Here is a 22,239-nt window from a genome sequence, read left to right as displayed (position 1 = left end):
TAGATTCCCCAGCCGGGGGAAACAACCTCCCAGTATCTACCCTGTCACACTCCTTCAGAATCTTGTGTATTTCAATAAGATCACCTCTCATTTTCCTAAACTCCAGAGAGTATAGGCCCAATACTCAGCCTCTCATCATAGGACAACTCTCTCATTCCAGGAACCAATTTAGTAACCGTTTGCTGTGCCGCTTCCAATTGCAAGTATATCCTTATTAGATAGGAGTAAACCAAAGCTTCCTCAATCATGTACCTCAGCTGCAACCCCAGAAGAGTATCCCCTATTGCACCACTGTGACACTTTCTATTTCTCAGTCATCTCTGAAATGTCTTATTTAATGGCAACTAGAAACTAGAAACTGTACTGGGATTTCCCAGCTGATTTCAAATAGTGCCTTTACAGCCAACACAGGGAAAAATTTCACTGCTTCATTCAGGACTGGATTTGAATCATGGATCACAGAGTTAAAAGCCAGTCGAGACTCAGTACCTTATGCAATACTTCTGTTTAGGCACAAAGAAGTTGCATTTGCACTCTTGATTTCCCACTATTCCTGTTAAGGGAGATTGATTTTTGTGTGTTGCTCCTGTATTTTGTATGTTTCAATGAGATCACCTACCATTCTTCCAAATTCCAGAGAGATAGGCCGAATTTATTCAGCCTCTCATCATAGGATAACTCTCTCACCCCAGGAGCCAATTTGGTGAACATTTGCTGTACAGCCTCCAAGGCACGTATATCCTTTCTCAGATATGGAGCCCAAAATTGCACACGGTGCTCCAGATGTGGTCTCACCAAAGCCTGATACAATTGCAGCAAGCCTTCCTGTACTCCAATCCCCTTGCAGTAAAGGCCAACATGCCAGTTGTCTTACAAAAGCAAAATACTGCAGTTGTTGGAAATACTCAAAATGCTGGAAATGCTCAGCAAATCCTCTCCAAGTACCCTTGGGAGACATCTGGGGCTCTCATGAAAGTTTTGGCAGCTGGCTAGATTTCCATATTGTCTGCCAAAGGAACCCTAGGTGGAATTCTAAGAGTAGTGTAGTTTTCATCACCCTCCATGCCCCACCCCCCACTCAACCTGACAGGCCCTCTTTATATGGGGAAAGGGCAGGTGGAAGATTAAGTTGCAACTCTATGTGACGTGGGGTCAGGTAAATCACTTCACTACCACTGTCGCTGTGCTGGTTGATGAGCTGAAACCTTTTGCAGCTTGACACTGACCTTTTGACATTGTTAACATTGAAGCCTTTTAAGAGAAAAAAAATCAATAGGAAGTAAGGGTTATAAAAGGCAAATCTGAATTCATCATCTTCTCCTCTTATAGCTCAACATAAAGGGAACACATGATTTCATGCATGGTCTGCGGGTGCACTGTTGGGTTCTGGTGCTTGCAGGCAAAAGGGAAGTCCCAGAGAACTTCTTCATCGACCCTTTCACAGGAAACAGCTATAACACTACTAATGAAAAGTTCTTGGGAATCGAGAGCATCTGGAACCATCGTAACTACTGGGTGAACATGCAGGATTGCAAATTTGGTTGCAAGGTATTCTTTTCCTACCCTAGAATCGAGAAACATCAAATTGCTGCTAACCTCCACGGGTTTTCTTCCCCCCGCACCCCAGACATCCGCATAGTGACAGCTGCCTGTTTCTCTTTTATATCCAGTGGCAGTGTCAAGTGGTCCCATGAAAGATATCCTAATTATGCACAGCCACCCCTATTGTGTGCCATCCTTTACTCCCAACCTCCAAACTCCAGAAGAGCACCACCTACTGCAGCCCTGTGGAATTTCCACCTGCTCCACAATCCACAACCTTGTGCATTGTCACCGTAGCAAAGTATAATCAATCAATACTGCACTTGGGTACTCTTGTGTTTATTTGGCACATGAGGGATTGCTTGGATTAATCTTAACTGAATCCATCAGCAGATCTTAGACCACTTGACTTTAATTTTCCCTGAAGGTACTGTGGCTTGTTGTGGTACCACTTCCTCCAGGACCTTGTGCTTCGGCTGGAGGGGGGTTGAGGCACTGTTTTGATAATGGACACACGGTTGGGGTGGGGTTCATTTCCTCTAAATGTTGTCTTTAGCTTTGGTCAATTGTTCATGTTAAATTCATGTTAAATTTAATACACTTTGTTTTAAGTGGGTTAAATTGCTTAAAGATAGCGTACTCGTAAATTTAACATGAATACATTTAGCCAGCATAGTCAAGAGCCCAGATGCCCTGGCACAAGGACTGGCTCATGGTCAAATCCTCCAGGTGCTCTTGAGAGCTCCTCTTAGCCCTAACTCTACCAGGTGTTTGGAGGTGATTCAGGCTCCCGTCCGACCTTACCCCCTGCACTTGGGTAGAATCTCTCATTGACACAAGGTTCTGAAAGTAGTCAGGTGTCATGAGGAAGAGGAGAGAAGTTGTTGCTGAGATTTGTGGAGGAAAGATAGTGAACGGAGCAAGTTAAATTTTTCACTCCCAACAAAAGAGGGAGTGTCAGTGGACATCACAATAGCTAGTTACAAACTGCACAGTAGCAGAAGACTCGCCCTGAGATGTCTCAGGTTGAGAGGAAAGGTAGTTGTGCCCACCAGTGCTCTCCAACATTGACCCCTACTGAAGATTAGGGGTTAGTGAGGGACTACCTAATTTGCATAGATTAAAGAGGCGCACCAATAACAGCTAGTTGCTCCATGCCAGTAGACATCTTCTGACTGACCAGTTGTTTCCCTCCCGTCATTTCACCCCACTCTGTTCCTATCGACCTGTAAGCAAAGTTGCCAATCCAGAATAGAATTTTGGACAAGGCCACTCACCAGGCTGGTGGGACCCACACACGCCCTACTGGAGGTCAGGATGCCTCATCTCTCACTCAATGTTTTGGCTGCCACTGTCATTCCTGGCCTTCAGTGTGCCTCAGGAGTGGAAATTCTGGATTAGGATGTCCCTGCCCCTGTCTTCACTCCCAACCAACCCAAGCTTGACATTTTAGGTTTCTGTCAGTATCCCACCAACATTGCAGTGTTTAACCTCTAAAGCCCCTGACTTGTTTGAGACAAGCAGGATACCGTTTAAGAGTGATAGAAAAGAGAGACCATGAATGCCAATTTTGGGTGAACTGTTCTGCCTGCGAAATTCCTCAGGGCCTCTCCACTTTCATAATTTTGATGGGAACCTGATGTGTAAACAGGGTTTTTGCTGAACTTGTGCCACAGTTACAGCAGTGCAGCCTGAGAGGCCCTGAGGAATGTTCCGGCCAGTGTTGCTTTTTAATGTAATCAATAAGTGATGGTGTTATTCCTTTTTTTCTAGGCTATGGTCTTTGATCTTGGTGACCCTGTGAGATGGGAGTACATGCTGCCTGACACTGAGAATTCCAAAATTGTCATCCCAGATTCGTATGATTACTTTGTAGATGAGGGTGATGATGATGTGAGATCTAATTGATAATCGCGTAATAGATAGCATCAGTTAATTAGATTTCAAAACTTCTTTAACCTAGAGCAAGAGTAAGATCTTCCCTTTCCTGGTTTCCTGAAGGCACTAACTCACATGATTCAGTTCCATGTGGCAACCACATACCAAATAATCATTCTTCCATATGAGCATAGACCTGGAGTCAGCAGGCTGTATGATTCTGGAGTCAAATTCTCTCCTCATTGAACATTTGCAGGTTGGTTGCATTCAGGCAAAGGCAGTCCTCTCATTGAGCTGGACAGCAGAGCAAAGCCACTGGAGGAGGATAGTGAACCATGTAATAAACTGCAGAGGTTGAGGAGGACAAGGATGGAGAATAGATCATAGTCACAGAGGACTTCATTTATAACCTTGGCCATGGCAGTCATGGTTCATAAACAGGCCAGAAAGTCTAACCAGAGGGATTAGAACAGGGAGATTTTAGGGAGAGTTGGATTTGGATTTGAGTGCTGATAACACATTTGAAGATGTTACAGAGGGCAGGGAGGTCAGATATAGCCCATGGTTGGAGAGAATGGAGTGGTCTATGGTGGGTCTTTGAGGAGGGGTTTATGGCAGCAATTTTGAAAGGGAGGGGGATGGTATGTAAACAAAAATGGGAGCCATTCACAATGTCAGTTAGCATAGAGGTCAGAAGAGATAGTTGAGTGGTCAGAGGTTGAGTGGGATAGGGATCAAGGGAGAAGTAATTAGTTCTCTTAGAGATTTACATTGGATATATTGTACAGAAATGGGCCATTCAGTGCAACTAATCTATGTGAGCGTTTTACTCCTCACAAGCCTCCACTCATTCTAATTATCTCTTCACACGCTATACCCCATGTCCTCCCATTCCCTCCTTCCTCATGTAAGCATCAGTCCTCCCCATAAATGCTTAATGTTTCAACTTCAAATACTTCAACCACTCCATGTGGCAGCAAGTGCCACATTCTCACCACTCTCTGTAAAAAAAAACTCCTAGATTCTTTATCTGATCTGTTAATGATTTGTTTATATTTATGCCCATGTTCTAGATTCACCCACATGTGAAAACAGTTTCTCCATGCTCAGCCTCTTGGGGCTGGAGTTTTATGCAGTTGGGTAAACTCCAACAGACCCCATTTTTTCTGGCGGGGAAATAGGGTGGGGTATGAAACACACTTGCGGGAAACCCAAACTCATCAGAGCTATTTGAAGTTCATACTTAGTTCAAACAGACCCAATTTTTGCTGATTGAAGAACCTTAACCCACAGTGGGCCGTAATCTCTGAGCTCCAGGGGCTGTATCGGGGGAGTACTCCAAAGATGCGCTGGGGGAATTACCTTCGGAAGTTCACACATGAAGGTTTGCATGGCAATTGCTCAGAAGTGCAAACTTCTCCTGGACAATTACCCTGCACTGGGAACCATCTGAAAAATGTGCTTTAAATCGCAAACTTCGGAAGGTTCCAACTGGGTTACTTCAGTAGTTACTCAGAAATTAAATTACCATTTATCCACCCACTCTGTAAGTCTTCCTGTATTTTGTGCAATCCTCCACATTTTAGCTATAACCCCCAATTTGGTATTGTCAATGATAATGTTTACATTATACCTCCGAGTTTGACTCCAAATCATTTTGTATCAACATCCTAGAGGTTATCATTGACCAGAACCTGAAATGGACTAGCCAAATATATACTGTGGCTACAAGAGCAGCTCAAAGGCTAAGATTCCTGCGGCGAGTAACTCACCTCCTGATTCCCCAAAGCCTGTCCACCATCTATAAGGCGCTGGTCAGGAGTGTGATAGAATACTCTCCACTTGCCTGGATGAGTGCAGCTACAACACTCAAGAAGTTTGACACCAACCAGGACAAAGTAGCCCACTTGCTTGGCACCCCATCCACAACATTCACTCCCTCCCCCACCAACACAGAGTGGCAGCTGTGTGTACCATCTACAAGATGCACTGCAGGAACTCACCAAGGCTCCTTAGACAACACCTTCCAAACCCACGACCACTGCCATCTAGAAGGACAAGGGCAGCAGACACATGGTAACACCTCCAAGCCACTCACTGTTCTGACTTGGAAATATATCACCATTCCTTCACTGTTACTGGGTCAAAATCCTGGAACCCCCTCCCTAATAGCACTGTGGGTGAAACTACACCACATGGACTGCAGTATTCAAGAAGGCAGCTCACCACCACCTTCTCAAGAGCAATTAGGGATGGGCAATAAATGCTGGCCTCGCCAGTGATGCCCACATCCCATGAGTGAATAAGAAACATTGTTTATGGTGCACTAGAGCGGGTAGGAGATGACAATGTTAGAAATGCAGGTCACTTTAAGAGTAAACCAGGACAAGCTTCAGGGTGAATTGAGAGCAGGCGATGCTCATTGAAGCCCATACTTAAGAGCTGGGTTTTTCCCCAGTAGGGGGCTTTTGCTGCTGGACAGGGAAAGGATCTAGAAGGGAAGAGTGGAAGCTAGTATTTGTACTGAATTATAGTTTAACAATAAAACAGTTGTGATTCACAAAATATCTTTTGCTGCCCGTTTCGGTAAATGGATATCCACCTATTAAACAGATGATGGGGACGGTGGGAGCAGGAGGGAAGGAATTGGCATAGACAGCTGAACATATGATTGTCCCAATGTTAGAGATGTAGTAATGGGCATGAGCTCTTCACATTTGGTGAGGATGAGGTGAGGGTGGACAAAAGATGTGGTGGAGAGGGAAGGGGTTTGAGGAAAAAAAAGAACCTTTTCTCCAATAGACCCCTCTCAACTAGCTGCAGATAGACGTTGGCAGAGAATTGGGAATGCAGTTACCTGCCTCCATTGCAAACGATGTATGATGGAAGACTTAAAAAAAGTGAAGATAAACTTTAGATTTGTGAGAAAGCAATTACAAATTAAAACAAAGGCCCTAGTGGATACAAGTATACTGTGAACAGTGTGCATTGTTATTGTCTCTTCAATAAGTATGTTCTCTTCTGTACCTAGTGGCACATGAACCAACCTATTTCTTCCATAGATCCAGCAGATCATGCTCAGAGACATTTCCATATGTAAACAGTAAACACAACTTCCTGCAGGAGAACTGGCTAGATGTAATGGGGGAGGGTCACTCCACTTCCATCAGACACGAGCATCCCATGAAATGTCAACCCACTATTCAGAGATCAGAACAGAGCAAGTCTCTGCTTACTGGGATGTCAGGAGTGCCATTCAATCCCAAAATTTTGCCAGTAGAAGTGGGAATGCTACTAGTCAGTCAATGCTCACTCCTGACCTAAATACTTTGGATTGACAATATTCACACAGATTAGTTGAATTGACCTAAGGTCTCAGCATTACAACAGTAAGTCTGTTCAAATATTTTCTCTAAATTGGTACAAGTTACTGGTAGAACTTGAAATAAGTTGGCTGATGTTTTCTGACAGTTTGTGTTCTGTTTGTGTTCATACTTTGGTTTTATTTATTAAAGGTATTTTCCATTTCCCCCTGCTCTCCTGAAGCCACTCACTCTTGATGGGGCACAGTTCCCAGTGCTCTCCAGTAGCATATTCATGTGGCTTTTCTCTATTCTTGAGGGTATGTTACTGCTACAGGATTAGTAATCCAGAGAACGTGAGTTTAATTCCACCATGGAAGTTTGAGAATTTGAATTCAGTTTGTCAGAATCTGGAAATAAAAAACTTGCATCAGTAAAAACTAAAGGTGACTACAAAACTATTGGATTGACTTGAAAATTCAGTTGGATCACCAATGTCCTTATCTGGTCTGGCCCATATATGCCTCCAGGCGCATACCAACCTAGTTGACTCTTAACTACCCTCAGTGTGGCCTAGAAAGCCACTTAGTTGTATGAATACACTATTAGGAATGGATTGCAATAATTTAAGCACAGGGCCCACCACCAGCTTCTCAGGGTTATTAGGGATGGGCACTAAATGTAGTATTGCCAGCACTACCAATATTCTGGGAATGAAAAAAAGGACACAGAGTGTTGGTGGAGTATTCAATTATATAAACGCCTAAACTGACATCCACATACTTGCTTTCACAGAAGCATAGGATAAGGTGTAGGCTATTCAGGCCCTTGAGTCTGTTCCACCATTCAATTAGATCATGGCTGATCTGCATCTTAATTCCATCTACCTGCCTTGGTGCCATAATCCTTAATATCCTTATCTAACAAAAACCTATCAGTCAGTTTTGAAATTTTCAATTAGCCTCAGGACTCAGCAGCTTTTTGGGGGAGATAGTTCCAGATTTGCATGACCTTTTGTATAAGGAAGTGTTTCCTGATGTCACCTCTGAACAGCTTAGCTCTAATTTTAAGGTTATGTCACCTTGTTCTGGACTTCCTACCAGAGGAAATAATTTCTATCCATCTTGTCAAATCCTTTAATCATCTTCAATACCTCAGTTACTGTAGTTCAGTATAAATCACTCTAATTGGAGTCACTGGGTTCTGATTAGAAATAGGAGCTCCAGTTGCTTCTTCCCACTCCCAAAGCCAGGGGCACTTAGATTATTTGCAGTATTCCTACTGGCATCAACTATAATTCAACCTTTGGACTTTCTGTTCTTTGTGGATTGGATACACACTTGCTTATTATCTGAACTGCTGGAAGAACTCAATGTAGAGTATTGACACCAGCTAAACTGAGAATTGGAAAATTCAGGCAAAAATATTAAAGTGATTGTGCTTTTACAACACTAACTTTCTGTTTCAGGATGAGAAGGAAATGGAAAAGGTTTTTGACATGCCTCCATCATGGGTACAGCAAATTATTATTCCTTCTAAAGGTAAAAGGGGCTGCCTTAGTATCTACTGTTATGCTCTTATGTGATGTCCCCTCAAAGTAAAGATTAGGGATAAGGAAAGATTAATTAATTATTTAGAAAGTACTCAGCCTAATCTAATTATGGAAACCAGTTTTATAATTATTATTTACTTATTGAATCACAATACACCTGAAATGTGCTGCTCTTGACTTTCTAAGCCTTAAGATGTTGGCAGTACACTTGCATTTACATAGCAACTATGTAAGAAAGAACATGAATTCCAGGAAACAATCTAATGAACTTTCATAGTATCATAGAATGGTTACAGCATAGAAGGAGGCCGTCCGGCCCATTGTTTTCATGCCAGCCCTCTGCAAGAGGAACTCTAGTCACACACTCCTATGAATTTTGACCCCCATTAGGGGGGTTGTGCGGGGGCAGACGGGAGTGAGCGCGAACCCGATCGGTGCCCCCGACCGGGTGCGCGCCACCATTTTATGTGGGTGGACCAATTAAGGCCCACCCAGCGTGACGCTCACCCGGAAGCTCTGAGCTCTCCCTGTGTGGACGGGGGAGGACTCCCTGAGCTGGGAGTCCGCTCTTTCGCACGTATGTGCGCAAAAGAGCGCAGAAATCTCCCTGAGACACAGAGGTGCCTCAGGGAGATTTTTTTAAGTTTAAAATTTCTAAATAAAGTATTTGAAAACTTATAAAACATGTCCTCTCATGTGACAGTGACACTGCCAATGGCAGAGCAGCAGGGAGGCATGGACAGTGTCACATGAGCTGGGATATATAAATGATTTTTAAAAAAAATTTTTTATTGAATTTTTAAACACTTCATGAAACCTCATCCCGCCCATGGATGAGGTTCCATGAAAAATGTGAAGGCTGCTTGGGCTCTTCGCCTGCCCACCAACCTTAAGGTTGGACAGGCAGCTCATTTAATTGTTTAAATTAGTTTTTAACAGGCCGTAATAGGCCTTTGACAGTTCAGCAGGCGTGCAACCGACTCGGCTAAACACCCGCCGAACTGAAAATCTAAATGGCGCGCGGTGACATCGAGACGCCCGCCGAACGTCACCACGCGTCACTTTACATGTCGGCGAGCGGGCCCCGCCCCCACTCGCCAACCAGAGAATTCAGCCCCTAACTTTCCCTGTAGCAGGCAAACCTTTCCTCTTTAGGTAATTATCCAACTCCCTTTTGAAACCTGCATTTGAATCAGCTTCCACCACACTCCCAGGCAGTGCATTCCAGATCCTAACCACTTGCTGCATAAAAAAATTATTTCTCATATTGTTGTTGGTTTTTTTGCCAATTACCTTAAATCGGTGTCCTATGATTCTCGACCCTCCTGCTAACGGGAACAATTTCTCTCTACATCTAGACCCTTCATGATTTTGAACACTTATATCAAACCTTCTCTTAACCTTCTCCTCGAAGGAGAACACTCCCAGATTCTCCAATCTATCCATGTAACTGACCCTTTTTCCTGGAACCATTCTCATAAATCTTCTCTGCATCCTCTCAAATGCCTTTGCATCCTTCCTAAAGTGTGGCGCCCAGAATTGGACACAATACTCCAGTTGAGACTGAACCAAAGTTTTATAAATGTTCATCATATCTGCTTGCTTCTTTACTCTATGCCTCTGATTATAAAACCCAGGATCCCATATTCCTTTTTACCAACTTTCTCAACTTTCCCTGCCACCTTCAACAATTTGTGTACTTTTTACCCCAGGGCTTTCTGTTCCTGCACCCCCTTTAGAATTGCCCCATGTACTTCATATTTCCTTGTTCCTCCTACAAAAATGTATTACTTCATACTTCTCTAATTAAATTTCATCTGCCAGGCGTCCGCCCATTACACCAGCCTGTCTATGTCCCCTTGAATTCTGCACTATCCTCCTTACAGTTCACAATACTTGCAAAGTTTGCGTCATTTGCAAATTTTAAAATTGTACCCTCTACACCTAAATCTGTGTAATTAATATTTATCAGGAAAGGCAGTGATCCCAGTATCAAGCCATGGGGAACCCCACTTTATACCTTCCTCCAGTCCAAGATTCATCCGACCATCGCTACTTTCTGGTCCAGATTTTCGCTATAATGTCGTGGTAAAAATTGTGGAAAGTGTCAAACGGACTAAGTCCCGCCCCTGAACACGGCATGTTCCATTTTCGTGGGGGCAGGTTTGGCGGCCGGCTAAGTTTCGTGCATATATAATTCGGGGCAGAGTGTGGAGCAGCTGGCTATTTAAGTTGTCAGCTGCATCCACTGTTTCCAATTTTTGCATCCCTGCTGTGTGGATCATGAAGTGCAGAGAGCAGATCAGGTCAACGGAGGTCTGTTTTTTGTGCATTTGTTTTGGATAGCCAGGGTACCGCCTTAGAGACGTGGGCTACTCCTGTAGGGTTATATTTCAGTTTGTATTTAGTGACACAGAAGTGTCAAGAATGCTCACTGCCTTCTCGTGACCCAAGGGAGTAGCAGGGTGGGGCTGCTGGTCTGCCAGGGCAATTTTTTGTTGCCCCTCACTGATTGTTGCACCCAGGAGCAAAGAAGAAATTAGTCCTTCAGAAGGGCGCATTGCACTTGGCCCAAGCGAGCATGGATGATGAGCATGGCACCCTCCCACATAGAGCCGGTAGAAGCCAGTCCAAGTGAGCAGCCGGAGTCCAGAGGGAGGGCCAAAGTTCAGGAAGGAGAGGCTGCGGCACAAGCAGCAAGAAGGTGGAAGAGGAGAGTGAGACCAAACAGGTTCTACCCTGTGGGGAAGGTATACAGACCTTGGACATCATACCTCAACATGATGGAAAACCAATGCTGGAGAAGACTCAGGTTGAGCTGTGGTGCTGTGACCGATATTTGTCGCATGGTGCAGCAGCAACTGAAGCCACAGTCCATTGACCCCCATGCCCTGCCAGTGGCTGTGAAAGTACCATCCCACTGAACTTCTATGCCTCAAACTCTTTCCAGGGCTCAACAGGGGACCTGGCTGGTATTTCCCAGTCAGCAGCACACAGATGCCCTGTGACTAATGCCCTGTTTGCTCATGTCGGGGAGTACATTAGTTTCCCCATGGATTTTGAGTCTCAGACTCAGAGGGCCATGGCCTTTGCCCAGATTGCAGGCTTCCCTCAAGTGCAGGCAATCATTGACTGCACTCATGCTACAGTAGAGGCCCCAACTCAGCAAATGGATACCTTTGTGAATCGCAAGTCATTTCATTCAATTAATGTTCAGGTGGTTTGTGACCATAAGGTCTTTCTTCAAGTTTGTGCAAGATTCCTGGACAGCTGCCACAACTCCTTCGTACTAAGAAATTGACAACTCCCCAATCTATTTCAGCCACTATGCAGATCTAGGATAGCCGCTTGGGGACAAGGGCTACTCCTTAAGAACTTAGCTAATGACCCCCTTTAGGAACCCACAATCCGAGGCAGAGCGAAACTGCAATAGCAGCCATGTTGTCATCAGGAACACCATTGAGCAGGTCACTGGCATTTTAAAGATGCAATTCAGATGCCTCGATTGCTCAGGTGGAGTTCTCCAAAATGCCCCTGCAAGGGTTTCAAGAATAGTTGTTGAATGCTGCATGCTGCACAACATTGCTCAACAGAGGGGCATCCAACCAGATGGTGGTGAGGCCAAGGGCAGAGCTGCAACCTCTGAGGATGAAGATGAAGAAGAGGAGGAGGAGGAAACCCATATATATTCAAGCCATTCCAAAACAGATGAGGATGATGAGCCCGCTAATGGCAGAGCAGCAGGGAGGCATGGACATGCATCCAGGGCTGATACTGTGCAGGAGGCGTTCATTGCCAGATGGATCCTTGTTCAGAATAGATTTTCATAAGGACCTCCAAAATAACAACTGTCATCAGACAGTCCCTGGTGACATACCTCCACATAAAGATCCTTGTGCCTGATGCCACAGTCTCTCAAGGGATTAACCATCCCCCACAAGGAAGTGAATTAACATCAATGAGTTTGATTCAGTCACATTCAAACCGCTGCTACCCTCTCCATGATAAACATGGTTGTTAGCATCTTTCAAACACATGTGGCAATAAGTTTCTTTCAACCTGGCTCCCTCACCTTAATGACATTTACAGTGAATGAGGCACCCATGCTGCCAACTCAACCATAATCAAGCCATGCCCACATTGCAAATAATGACACTAATGAAGACGTAAAACCCTGTACACAATGAAATAAGTGTATTTTACATCATGCATGCAGATGTGGCATCTTGCACATGATGATTAGACAACTGTGCTGTAATGGCTCATTGAAATTACTTTTGCAACATCCATTCCAGTCAATGGTCCTGGTTATGAACTGGGCGGCACATGCCCCAGTCCTAGCTTCCATATACCTCTACAAACCGCACAAACCACATCCTGTGACACCAGAAATGGCAATACAGCCACTGTATTGGTGACAGCAAATGACCTATATTAACTAGGCAATACATGGCCTACTGAGCTGCACTGTCCACACCAAGGTCAAAGTGCAACACCACTATGTGGTGAATGTCTAGCACCCAGCACTCATGCTTGAGATGCACTTGCTGACTAGCATATGGTCTTGGTGTCGGATCATTAATCCTCCCTTAAAGGCATGTTTAGATGGAAACTGAAAGATACAAGGAGCATCTTAGTGCTTGAGCCTTTGACCTCTGGAGTCTTATGTGATACAAAAGAGAAGGAAGAAGCTCTCATATGCCTCATCAATCAGGCCACATCATTGCTCCTGGCGAAGACACATCAAGATACAACTCAGCAATTTGGCCTCAATATTACTGGTAAGAAGCATTCTCACATTTTTATCATTCCTTTTGAGCTGTCTTTTGTACACGTACGCACTGAGTCATGTAGGTGAAAAGAAATATATTCAACGTGCTCAAATGTGACGTATACAATGTGTACACAGTAACCGCAGTGAACCCATTAATGCTGTAGGCAAGACAGCATCCTGCGCTCACGCACACTCCTGCGAAGTGCCCCCGCGTTGCCTCGGAGGAAGTGGAGGTAGGCTGCTCACTTATCTGTCTAAAGGGCAAGGAGCATTGGGGCCAGCCTCGTTGTACAGGCACCCATTGGGGACCTCCTTTAGACTGCAGCCTCTGCATTTCTCTATGGGCAACCGTGGTCACTGGCGCATGTGGAGCAAACAAGGACTCTGGCAGAGGGGCCAGGGAAATGGCAGAGGATGCGAGTACTGAGGAGCTCTTGGCATCTTCACCCTTGAAGGAGACCTCTGTAGCCCCAGGTTGGCCTTCAGGTGGGGTTGATGGGGCAGGCTGCAGTTGCGCAGCAGTTGTCCATTCCAGCATCTGCTGGGCCCCAGGATCAGAGGCTTAATACTTCAGCTTCAACTCAGGAGAGAGAGCGAGTTCCAATTGATTTTAAAAAGTGTATTTTGAATCTCTATTCTAACTTGCTTTCAGATTAAAGGTAAATAGGAAAAATATTTTACAGATTGATAAACTAAATACCAGTTGGAAATTTAAAAACAAATTGAAAAACTAATTAAATAAAATAGAGGTGCAGGGCCAGGCGATATATTGTAGCTGCATGATGTGGGAGCTGGTGGACCCCATTATGGTTCCTAGTGACCACATCTGTAGCAAATGTTGGTTGCTCGAGGAACTCCGGCTCAGAGTTGATGAGTCTGAGCTTCGGACACTGTGACACATCAGGGAGGGGGAGAGTTACCTGGACGCTATGTTTCAGGAGACATTCACACCCCTTAGATTAACTACCTTAAATTTGGCTAGTGGTCAGGGACAGGAGGGTGTGACTATGAGTGAGGCAGGTAGAGGGATCCAGGAAGTAACACTGCAGGAGCCTCAGCCCTTACCCTTATCCAAAAGGTTCGAGATTCTTGCTCCCTGTGTGGACTAGAGCGGGGAGTGTAGGGAGGATGAGCAAACTGACCATAGCACCATGGTACAGAGAGCCATTCAAGTGGGGGGGAGAAAAGAGAAATGTAGTTGTTATCGGGGATAGTATAGTTAGGGGAATAGACACTGTTCTCTGTAGCCAGGTTCGAGAGTCCCGAAGGCTGTGTTGCCTACCTGGTGCCAGGGTTAAGGATATCTCATCTGTGCTGCAGAGGAACTTGGAGCGGGAGGGGAAAGATCCAGTTGTCATAGTCCACGTAGGTACCAACAATATAGGCGGAACGAGGAAAGAGGTTCTGCTGAGGGAATACGAGCAGCTAGGGGCTAAATTAAAAAGCAGAACCAAAAAGGTAATAATCTCCAGATCACTACCTGAGCCACGAGCTAATTGGTGCAGGGTCACTAAGATTAAAGAGGTAAATGCATGGCTCAAAGATTGGTGTGGGAGAAATGGGTTCGAATTCATAGGACATTGGCACTAGTACTGGGGAAAGAGGGAGCTATTCCGTTCGGATGGGCTCCACTTGAATCATGCTGGGACCAGTGACCTGGCGAATCGCATAACTAGGGTTGTAGATAGGGCTTTAAACTAAATAGTGGGGGGAGGGGCTCAGATGCATGGAAATATTAAAAAATCAAAGTTTAAGGAGAGGGTAAGAGTGCAGGTTAGTGTCGAGGCTGATTGTTAGCAAAAAGTGAAAGGAAGGGACAGAATGTGTGAACGCCATATTGCACTAAAGAATCATATAAGAGTAGGGAAAATCGACAATAGGGAAAACTTAAAGGCTTTGTATCTGAATGTGCGTAGCATTCAGAATAAAACTAATGAGTTAACAGCGCAAATAGAGATAAATAGGTTTGATTTGGTGGCGATTACTGAGATGTGGTTACAGGGAGAACTGGTTTGGGAGTTGAATATCCAAGGGTACTCAGTGTTTCGAAGGATAGGCAGGAAAGAAAAGGAGGTGGTGTAGCTTTGTTAGTAAAGGAAGAGATTAGTGTTATAGTGAGGAATGATCTAGGCACTGGAGAGCAAGATGTAGAGTCAGTCTGGGTAGAAATAAGAAATAGCAAGGGAAAGAAGTCCCTGGGGGGAGTAATCTATAGGTCCCCAAACAGTAGTTCAGCAGCAGGGCACAGTATAAACCAGGAAATACTGGGAGCATGTAAGAAAGGCACAGCAATAATCATGGGTGATTTTGATATGCAAATAGACTGAACTAATCAAATTGGTAAGGGTAACCTCGAGGGAGAGTTCATAGAGTGTATTAGAGATTGTTTCTTGGAGCAATATGTTGTGGAGCCAACCAGGGAGCAGGCTATTCTGGATTTGGTTTTGTGTAATGAGATGGGATTAATTAATGATCTCATTGTAAAGGATCCACTAGGGAAGAGTGATCATAGCATGCTAGAATTTCAAGTTCAGTTTGAGAGCGAGAAACTTGAGTCCCACACTAGTGTTCTGGAGTTAAACAAAGGTAACTACATAGGTATGAGGGCAGATATGGCCCTAGTCGACTGGGCAGGAAGACTACAAGGTAGGACAGTTGATGAAGAGTGGCAGATATTTAAGGAGATATTCAATTCCTCCCAAGTAAAATATATCCCAATGAGGAAGAAAGATGGTAAGAGGGGGAAAAAGCATCCATGGCTAAGCAAGGAAGTTAAAGATAACATAAAGGCAAAAACTAAGGCATACCAAATTGCAAAGGTCAGTGGCAGGCTGGAAGATTGGGAAACTTTTAAGGATCAACAAAGGGTTACTAAAAAAATAATAAAAAGAACAAAGGTAAATTATGAAAGAAAACTAGCGCAAAATGTAAAAACTGAATGCAAAAGCTTCTACAAGTATATAAAAGGAAAGAGAGTAGCTAAAGTGAATGTTGGTCCCTTGGAGGATAAGACTGGGGAGTTAATAGTGGGGAACGCAGAAATGGCAGAGACACTTAATCAATATTTTGCCTCAGTTTTCACAGTGGAGGACACTAGTACCACCCTAATAGTAACAGGTAGTGCAAAGGGTATAGAGAAGGAGGAACTTAAAACAATCACCATCACTAGAGAAAAAGTACTGAGCAAACTTTTGGGATTAAAAGGTGACAAGTCCCCAGGACCTGATGGCCTACATCCCAGGGTCTTAAAGGAAGTGGCAGTGGAGAAAGTGGATGCATTGGCTATAATATTCCAAAATTCCCTGGATTCTGGAAAGGTTCAGTGGATTGGAAAAATGCTAATATAACTTATTCAAAAAGGGGGGAGGCAGATAGTAGGAAACTATAGACCAGTTAGTTTAACGTCTGTCGAAATTGGGAAATTTCTGGGAAATTGTTGGAATCCATTATTAAGGAAGTAGTAATGGGGCATTTGGAAAGTCAAAATGCAATCCATCAGAATCAGCGTGGTTTTATGAAGCGTAAATTGTATTTGACTAATTTGCTAGAGTTCTTTGAAGATGTGACAAGCAAAGTGGATAGTGAGGATCCTGTAGATGTAGTATATCTGGACTTCCAGATAAGGTGCGGCACAAAAGATTAATACACAAGATAAGATCACGCAGAGTTAGGGGTAATATGTTAGCTTGGATAGAGGATAGAGGATTGGCTAACCAACAGAAAGCAGTGAGTTGGGATAATTGGGTCTTTTTCTGGATGGCAAACTGTAACTAGTGGGGTGCCACAGGGTTCAGTCCTTGGGCCCCAACTATTTACAATCTATATTAATGACTTGGATTCAGGGATAGAAGGTACTATAGCTAAATTTGCAGATGACACCAAAATAGGTGGGAAAGTAAGTTGCAAGGAAGAAATAAGAAATTTACAAATGGATATGGGCAGGTAGGTGAATGGGCCAAAATTTGGCAGATGGAGTTTAACGTGGAAAAGTGTGAGGTTATCCATTTTGGTCAGAAGAATAAAAAGGCGACTTATTATTTAAATGGAGAGAAATTTCAGAATGCTTCAGTGCAGAAGGATCTGGGTGTCCTTGTGCATAAATCGCTGAAAGCTAGTATGCAGGTACAGCAGGTAATAAGGAAAGCAATTGGAATTTTGGCATTTATTGCAAAAGGAATAGAGTATAAAAATAGGGAAGTGTTGTTGATGAGACTGCACCTGGAGTACTGTGCACAGTTTTGGTCCCCTTGAGGAAGGATGTAGTTGTGTTGGAGGCGGTTCAGAGGAGGTTCACTAGATTGATTCCAGAGATGCGGGGCTTGTCTTATGAGGAGAGATTGAGCAGTTTAAGCCTATACTCGCTAGAGTTTAGAAGGATGAGAGGAGATCTAGTTGAGGTATATAAGATGCTAAAGGGCTTAGACAAAGTAGACGTGGAGCGGATGTTTCCCCTTGTGGGGCATTCTAGAATGAGAGGCCATAGTTTTAGGCTAAGGGGTGGTAGAGTTAAATCAGAGATGAGGAGGAATTACTTTTCTCAAAGGGTTGCGAATCTGTGTAATTCATCACCTCAGAGTGCAGTGGAAGCCGGGACATTGAATAAATTTAAGGAGGAGATAGACAGATTTTTAATTAGTAATGGGTTGAAAGGTTATGGGGAGAGGGCGGGAAATTGGAGTTGAGGCTGAAATGAGATCAGCCATGATCGTATTGAATGGCGGGGCAGGATCGAGGGGCTGAATTGCCTACTCCTGCTCCTAGTTCTTATGTTCTTATGACACGTACTCCTGCACCCTAGTGCGGTGACTTTCACCCTGTGCCAACGACTCTAAACACACGCTACATCCCCCCGATGTGCCTGTCTCTGTGTTGGCAGTGTATGTGAGTTAGTATGATGTGATGCTGTGTCCTCAGACATCTCTTCCATCTCTTGATACCCGGGGAATGATATGGACCTGGGGAGAAGAGCGGACAGAGCTGGGACCTGTGTAAGACACAAAATGACGTATTTAAGTGTAGCCCTTCTCATAGTGAATGCACTGCCTGATGCACGCCATTGCCTTAGCCATTCTCGCGCTGCTGGCATAGAATTCTCCCTTCCCTACATACCCGACCAGGGGGCAAAAATCTGGGCCTCTATTTCCTGTCACACAGCCAACTTTGTATCCATGCTGCCACTTTTCCTTTTATTCCATGGGCTTCAACGTTGCTAGCAAGTATATTATGTGGCACTTTATCAAACGTCTTTTGAAAGTCCATATACACCACATCAACTGCATTACCCTCATCAATCATCTCTGGCCTACATCAATAAATTCAATTAAATTAGTTAAGTACGGTTTGTCTTTGACAAATCTATGTTTGCTTTCCCAAATTAATTTACACTTGTCCAGGTGACTGTTAACTTTTTATGCGATTATCATTTCTATAAGCTTTCTCCCCACCGAGTTTAAACTGATTGGCCTGTAATTGCTGGGCTTATCTTTACACTCTTTTTTGAGCAAGGGTGTAACATTTGAAATTTTCCAGTCCTCCGGCAACACGCCTGTCACTAAGGAGGATTGGAAAATTAAGACCAGTGCCTCCACAATTTCCTGCTTTACTTTCCTCAGTATCCTTGGATGCATCTGATGATTTACTAACTTTATGTACAGACAATCTTTCCAATAACCCCTCCTTACCAATTTTAAACCCTTCAAGTGTCAATTGCCTCCTCTTTCACCACCTGGGCAGCATCTTCTTCCTTGGTAAAGACAGATGCAAAGTATTAATTTAGCTCATGCAGTATCACCTCTCTCCTCTTTCACTAAATTGCTGCATTTTCCTGATGACTGATGTTAGGCTAACTGGCCTGTAGTTTCCTGTTTTCTCTCTTCATCCTTTCTTGAATAGCAATGTTACATTTACTAACTTCCAATCCATTGGAACTGTTCTAGAATCTAGGGAATTTTGGAAGTTCATAACCAGTGGATCCGCTATTTCTGCAGCTACCTCTGTTAGAATCCTAGGATGTAGACCATCGGGTTCTGGGGATCTTTCAGCTTTTAGGGCCTTGCATTTCTCTGCTGATATTAATTATAAGTTTTGTTCTTGTTAGTCCCTTAGTTACTCTCTATTTCTGGTTTGTAATTTGCATCTTATACTGTAAAGACAGACTGAAAATATTTATACAACTTCTCTGCTATTTTCTCATTCCCATGATAATTTCTTCTTTCTCAAGCCCCCTTAAGCAATTTCTTCTCACACTCTGCAACATTAATGGTTTGTGTCCAACCGTTAGTACCATCCCCACTTTGTGAGATTTGTGTGTAGATGAATGTACTGTTATTTAATTGGTGATCAGACTAGATTAGTGCACTGTACTAGTACCTGGGTACAGCTACTTTTTGCATTATTCGAACAAAAATAACATATGAATTTCAACAACCCATTTTAAATATGATTCTGCAGCAGACACAGTCTTTCCCCAGCCAACAGCGCAGCAGAGTTTTCAAAGCAGATTTGGTCCGGGCAATGGGTCTCTCCAAAACTCCCCAAGTATGGCGACTGCGTTAAAAGAATGATTTCTCAAAATCACTGTGTGGCCAGAGAACCTTGGCTGCAGTGAACATGTATTGGAAACTCGGGTTTGTGATTTTTCTTTTCAGAATGTTGCATGTCCAAGATCTTAATGGAATATATTCCTTTTAATTGAAAGTTACTTAAGTGAAATTATCCACTCGATCTCTTCTCACCCCAACAGAAAAAACGCTTTGTGAGGTATTTAAATTTGAAATACTGCATAATTTGAAATTTTTTTCCGTGTAATTTTTTCTTATTTAAATCATCCTTGGAGATTTAAACAACGCCGAAGAGTACAAAAGCAAGAAAGTTATGCCAGACCTTCATAAACCACTGGTTAGGCCTCAGCTGTAGTACTGTGGTTAATTTTGAATACCACACTTTAGAAAGAATGTCAGTACCATGGAGAGCATGCAGAGGAATTTATTAGAGTGGTACCAAGGACGTGGGACTCCGATTATTTGGAAAGTCTAGAGATGCTGGATTTGTTCTCTTTACAGCAGAGAAGGTTAAGGGGAGATTTAATAGAGGTATTCAAAATTCTGAAGGGTTGAAGAGTAGATATGGAGAAACTGCTTCCACCGGCAGGAGGGACACTAACCAGAGGATACAGGTTTAATATAATTGACAAAAGAACCAGGGGGAGATGTAGAGAATCCTCATTACTCAGCAATCTATCATGATCTGGAATGCATTGCCTAAAAGGGTGGAAGTAAATTCAATAGTGAATTTCAAATAAAATTGGATAAATGCTTGAAATGGAAAAATATGTAGAGCTGCGGGAATGAGCCGGGAAGTGGGACTAATTGAATACCTATTTCAAAGAGCCTGGAAGCACGATCACATAAAATTGGCCTGGAAATAGGCACAATAACATTAAGATGGTTTTTGTACTTCTTGCAGACATTGAAACACGCTGTCCAAAAGGTGAGAAGATAATTCAGTATAAGAAGGCAAATCTAGAAAAGTATGCTCCATACTTGAACATTGATGGGATGGTGAAGCGACTGATTGAATATGAGGACATCGAATGTAAGTTTTAGTGGTTTTACATGTTTTCATCAGCTTTCTTCACTTTTATTTCCCTCCTCTCTTGAAGATGTTGTGTAATGCCAGGAACAGTTTAATGGATGTTGGCAGTCCAGGTCGGCTAGTCTTGTTGTCTGAGCCTTGGGAATGAGGACAAGCTATTCAAGTGTTATTGGGCTTTCGCAACTGAGGTCTTTCGGTCCTCACCCAGCACCCACACAGTCATGTACTTTTCAGCAAATGAGTGTCGGGGAAGGTTGCTGTGCAACAATCAAGGAGATCAGAAATAGACTGGCAGTGGAACCTGGAAGTTTCCTGGCCTGTATATCTCAGCACTAAACTAGCAAATGCACATTGGGAGCTAAGTTGTTTGGCCTGTTTTAAATTATATTTTAATCCCCTTTTGTCAACCAAGTAGCAACTTTCCACAATAAGACCTCTGTCTGTGTCTGGGTGTTCTATAGGAAAAACTGATCAATAGTTGTGAATACTTGAACGCAGGCTGCCTGTTGGGATCTTCTCACCTGCTTACCACACATGTCAGGAAACCTTAAGCATACAAAACAAAGAGAAATCCAGGAGCAAATTGCACATGGGCTCTCATTCCCACAGGTGAGATTTAGCAAGTTACTGGGGGAAATGTTCTCATAAATCAAATTAGAATATCAGAGAGTTCAGGTCCCTGGAAAATTATGTACAAAACTTTAAGTATGTTTATCATTTAAGCTCAGATCCTACAACTTTGTCCAAATGGGCAAGGGTCATTTTATTGATTTGCCTTGTGATATGTTGAGATGGCTGTCAAAATGGCACACAGGATCCTTGCCTTTGTAATTCGAGGCATAGAGTACAAAAGCAAGGAATTTATGCTAAACCTTTATAAAGCACTGGTTAGGCCCCAGCTGGAATATTGTGTTTAATTCTGGGCACCACACTTAATGAAGGATGTCAAGGCGTCAGGGAGGATGCAGAGGAAGTTTACTAGAATGGTACCAGGGAAAGACTGGAAATTTGCAGAGAATTTTAAGGGGAGACTTGATGGAGATGTTCAAAATTATGAAAGATTTTCTATAGAGTAAATAAGGAGAAGCTGTTACCAGTGGAACACAGGACGCATATTTAAGGTAATTTGTTTTTATCCCACCAGTTGTTATAATTTGGAATGCACTGCCTTTAAGGATTGTTTAAGTAGGTTTTATAAAAACTTTCAAAGGGGAATTAACTATGTATTTGGAGTGTAAAATTTGCATGGCTAAGGGGAAAGGGCAGGAGAGTGGGACTAATTGAATACTGCTTTTAAAGCGCTAGAAAGACATGCTGGGCAGAATGGCCTCCTTCTGTGTTGTATCATTCTATGATTCCCTATGTTCTATCCTTTCATATTTCCACCCTAATAGTTCAGTAGCTTGTGTTGGTGCATCTCATTCTTGCCTCCCTGGGCTCTACAAGCAGATAAACACTAACCGTTATCCATCACATTTCAGAATGTGTAATAGTGGCACTAATAGTCCCCATTCGGCAATGTCAGTGTTTCAAATGTGTTTTGATTTATCTTGTACCTCAATACTCTAAGAATGTCAGTGCTTGAAGTATTGAAAGAC

General features: G+C 43.3%; 1 protein-coding gene across 1 annotated transcript in view; it reads left to right on the top strand.

Moving 5' to 3' along the window:
* Nucleotides 1–22,239, top strand: part of ccdc135 (coiled-coil domain containing 135) — a 122,723-nt gene that overhangs the window by 39,558 nt on the left and 60,926 nt on the right. The window contains exons 7-10 of the mRNA XM_078563386.1: nt 1,330–1,548; nt 3,316–3,435; nt 8,191–8,263; nt 20,513–20,641. Of these exons, the coding sequence (XP_078419512.1) occupies nt 1,330–1,548; nt 3,316–3,435; nt 8,191–8,263; nt 20,513–20,641 (541 nt within the window). The remainder of the gene's footprint in view (nt 1–1,329; nt 1,549–3,315; nt 3,436–8,190; nt 8,264–20,512; nt 20,642–22,239) is intronic.

The sequence above is a fragment of the Cetorhinus maximus genome, chromosome 18 (genome assembly GCF_964194155.1).
Source record: "Cetorhinus maximus chromosome 18, sCetMax3.hap1.1, whole genome shotgun sequence".
Taxonomy (NCBI): Eukaryota; Metazoa; Chordata; class Chondrichthyes; order Lamniformes; family Cetorhinidae; genus Cetorhinus; species Cetorhinus maximus.
The sequence above is the reverse complement of the archived record's forward strand: the minus strand, read 5'-3'. Positions and strand labels throughout refer to the sequence as shown.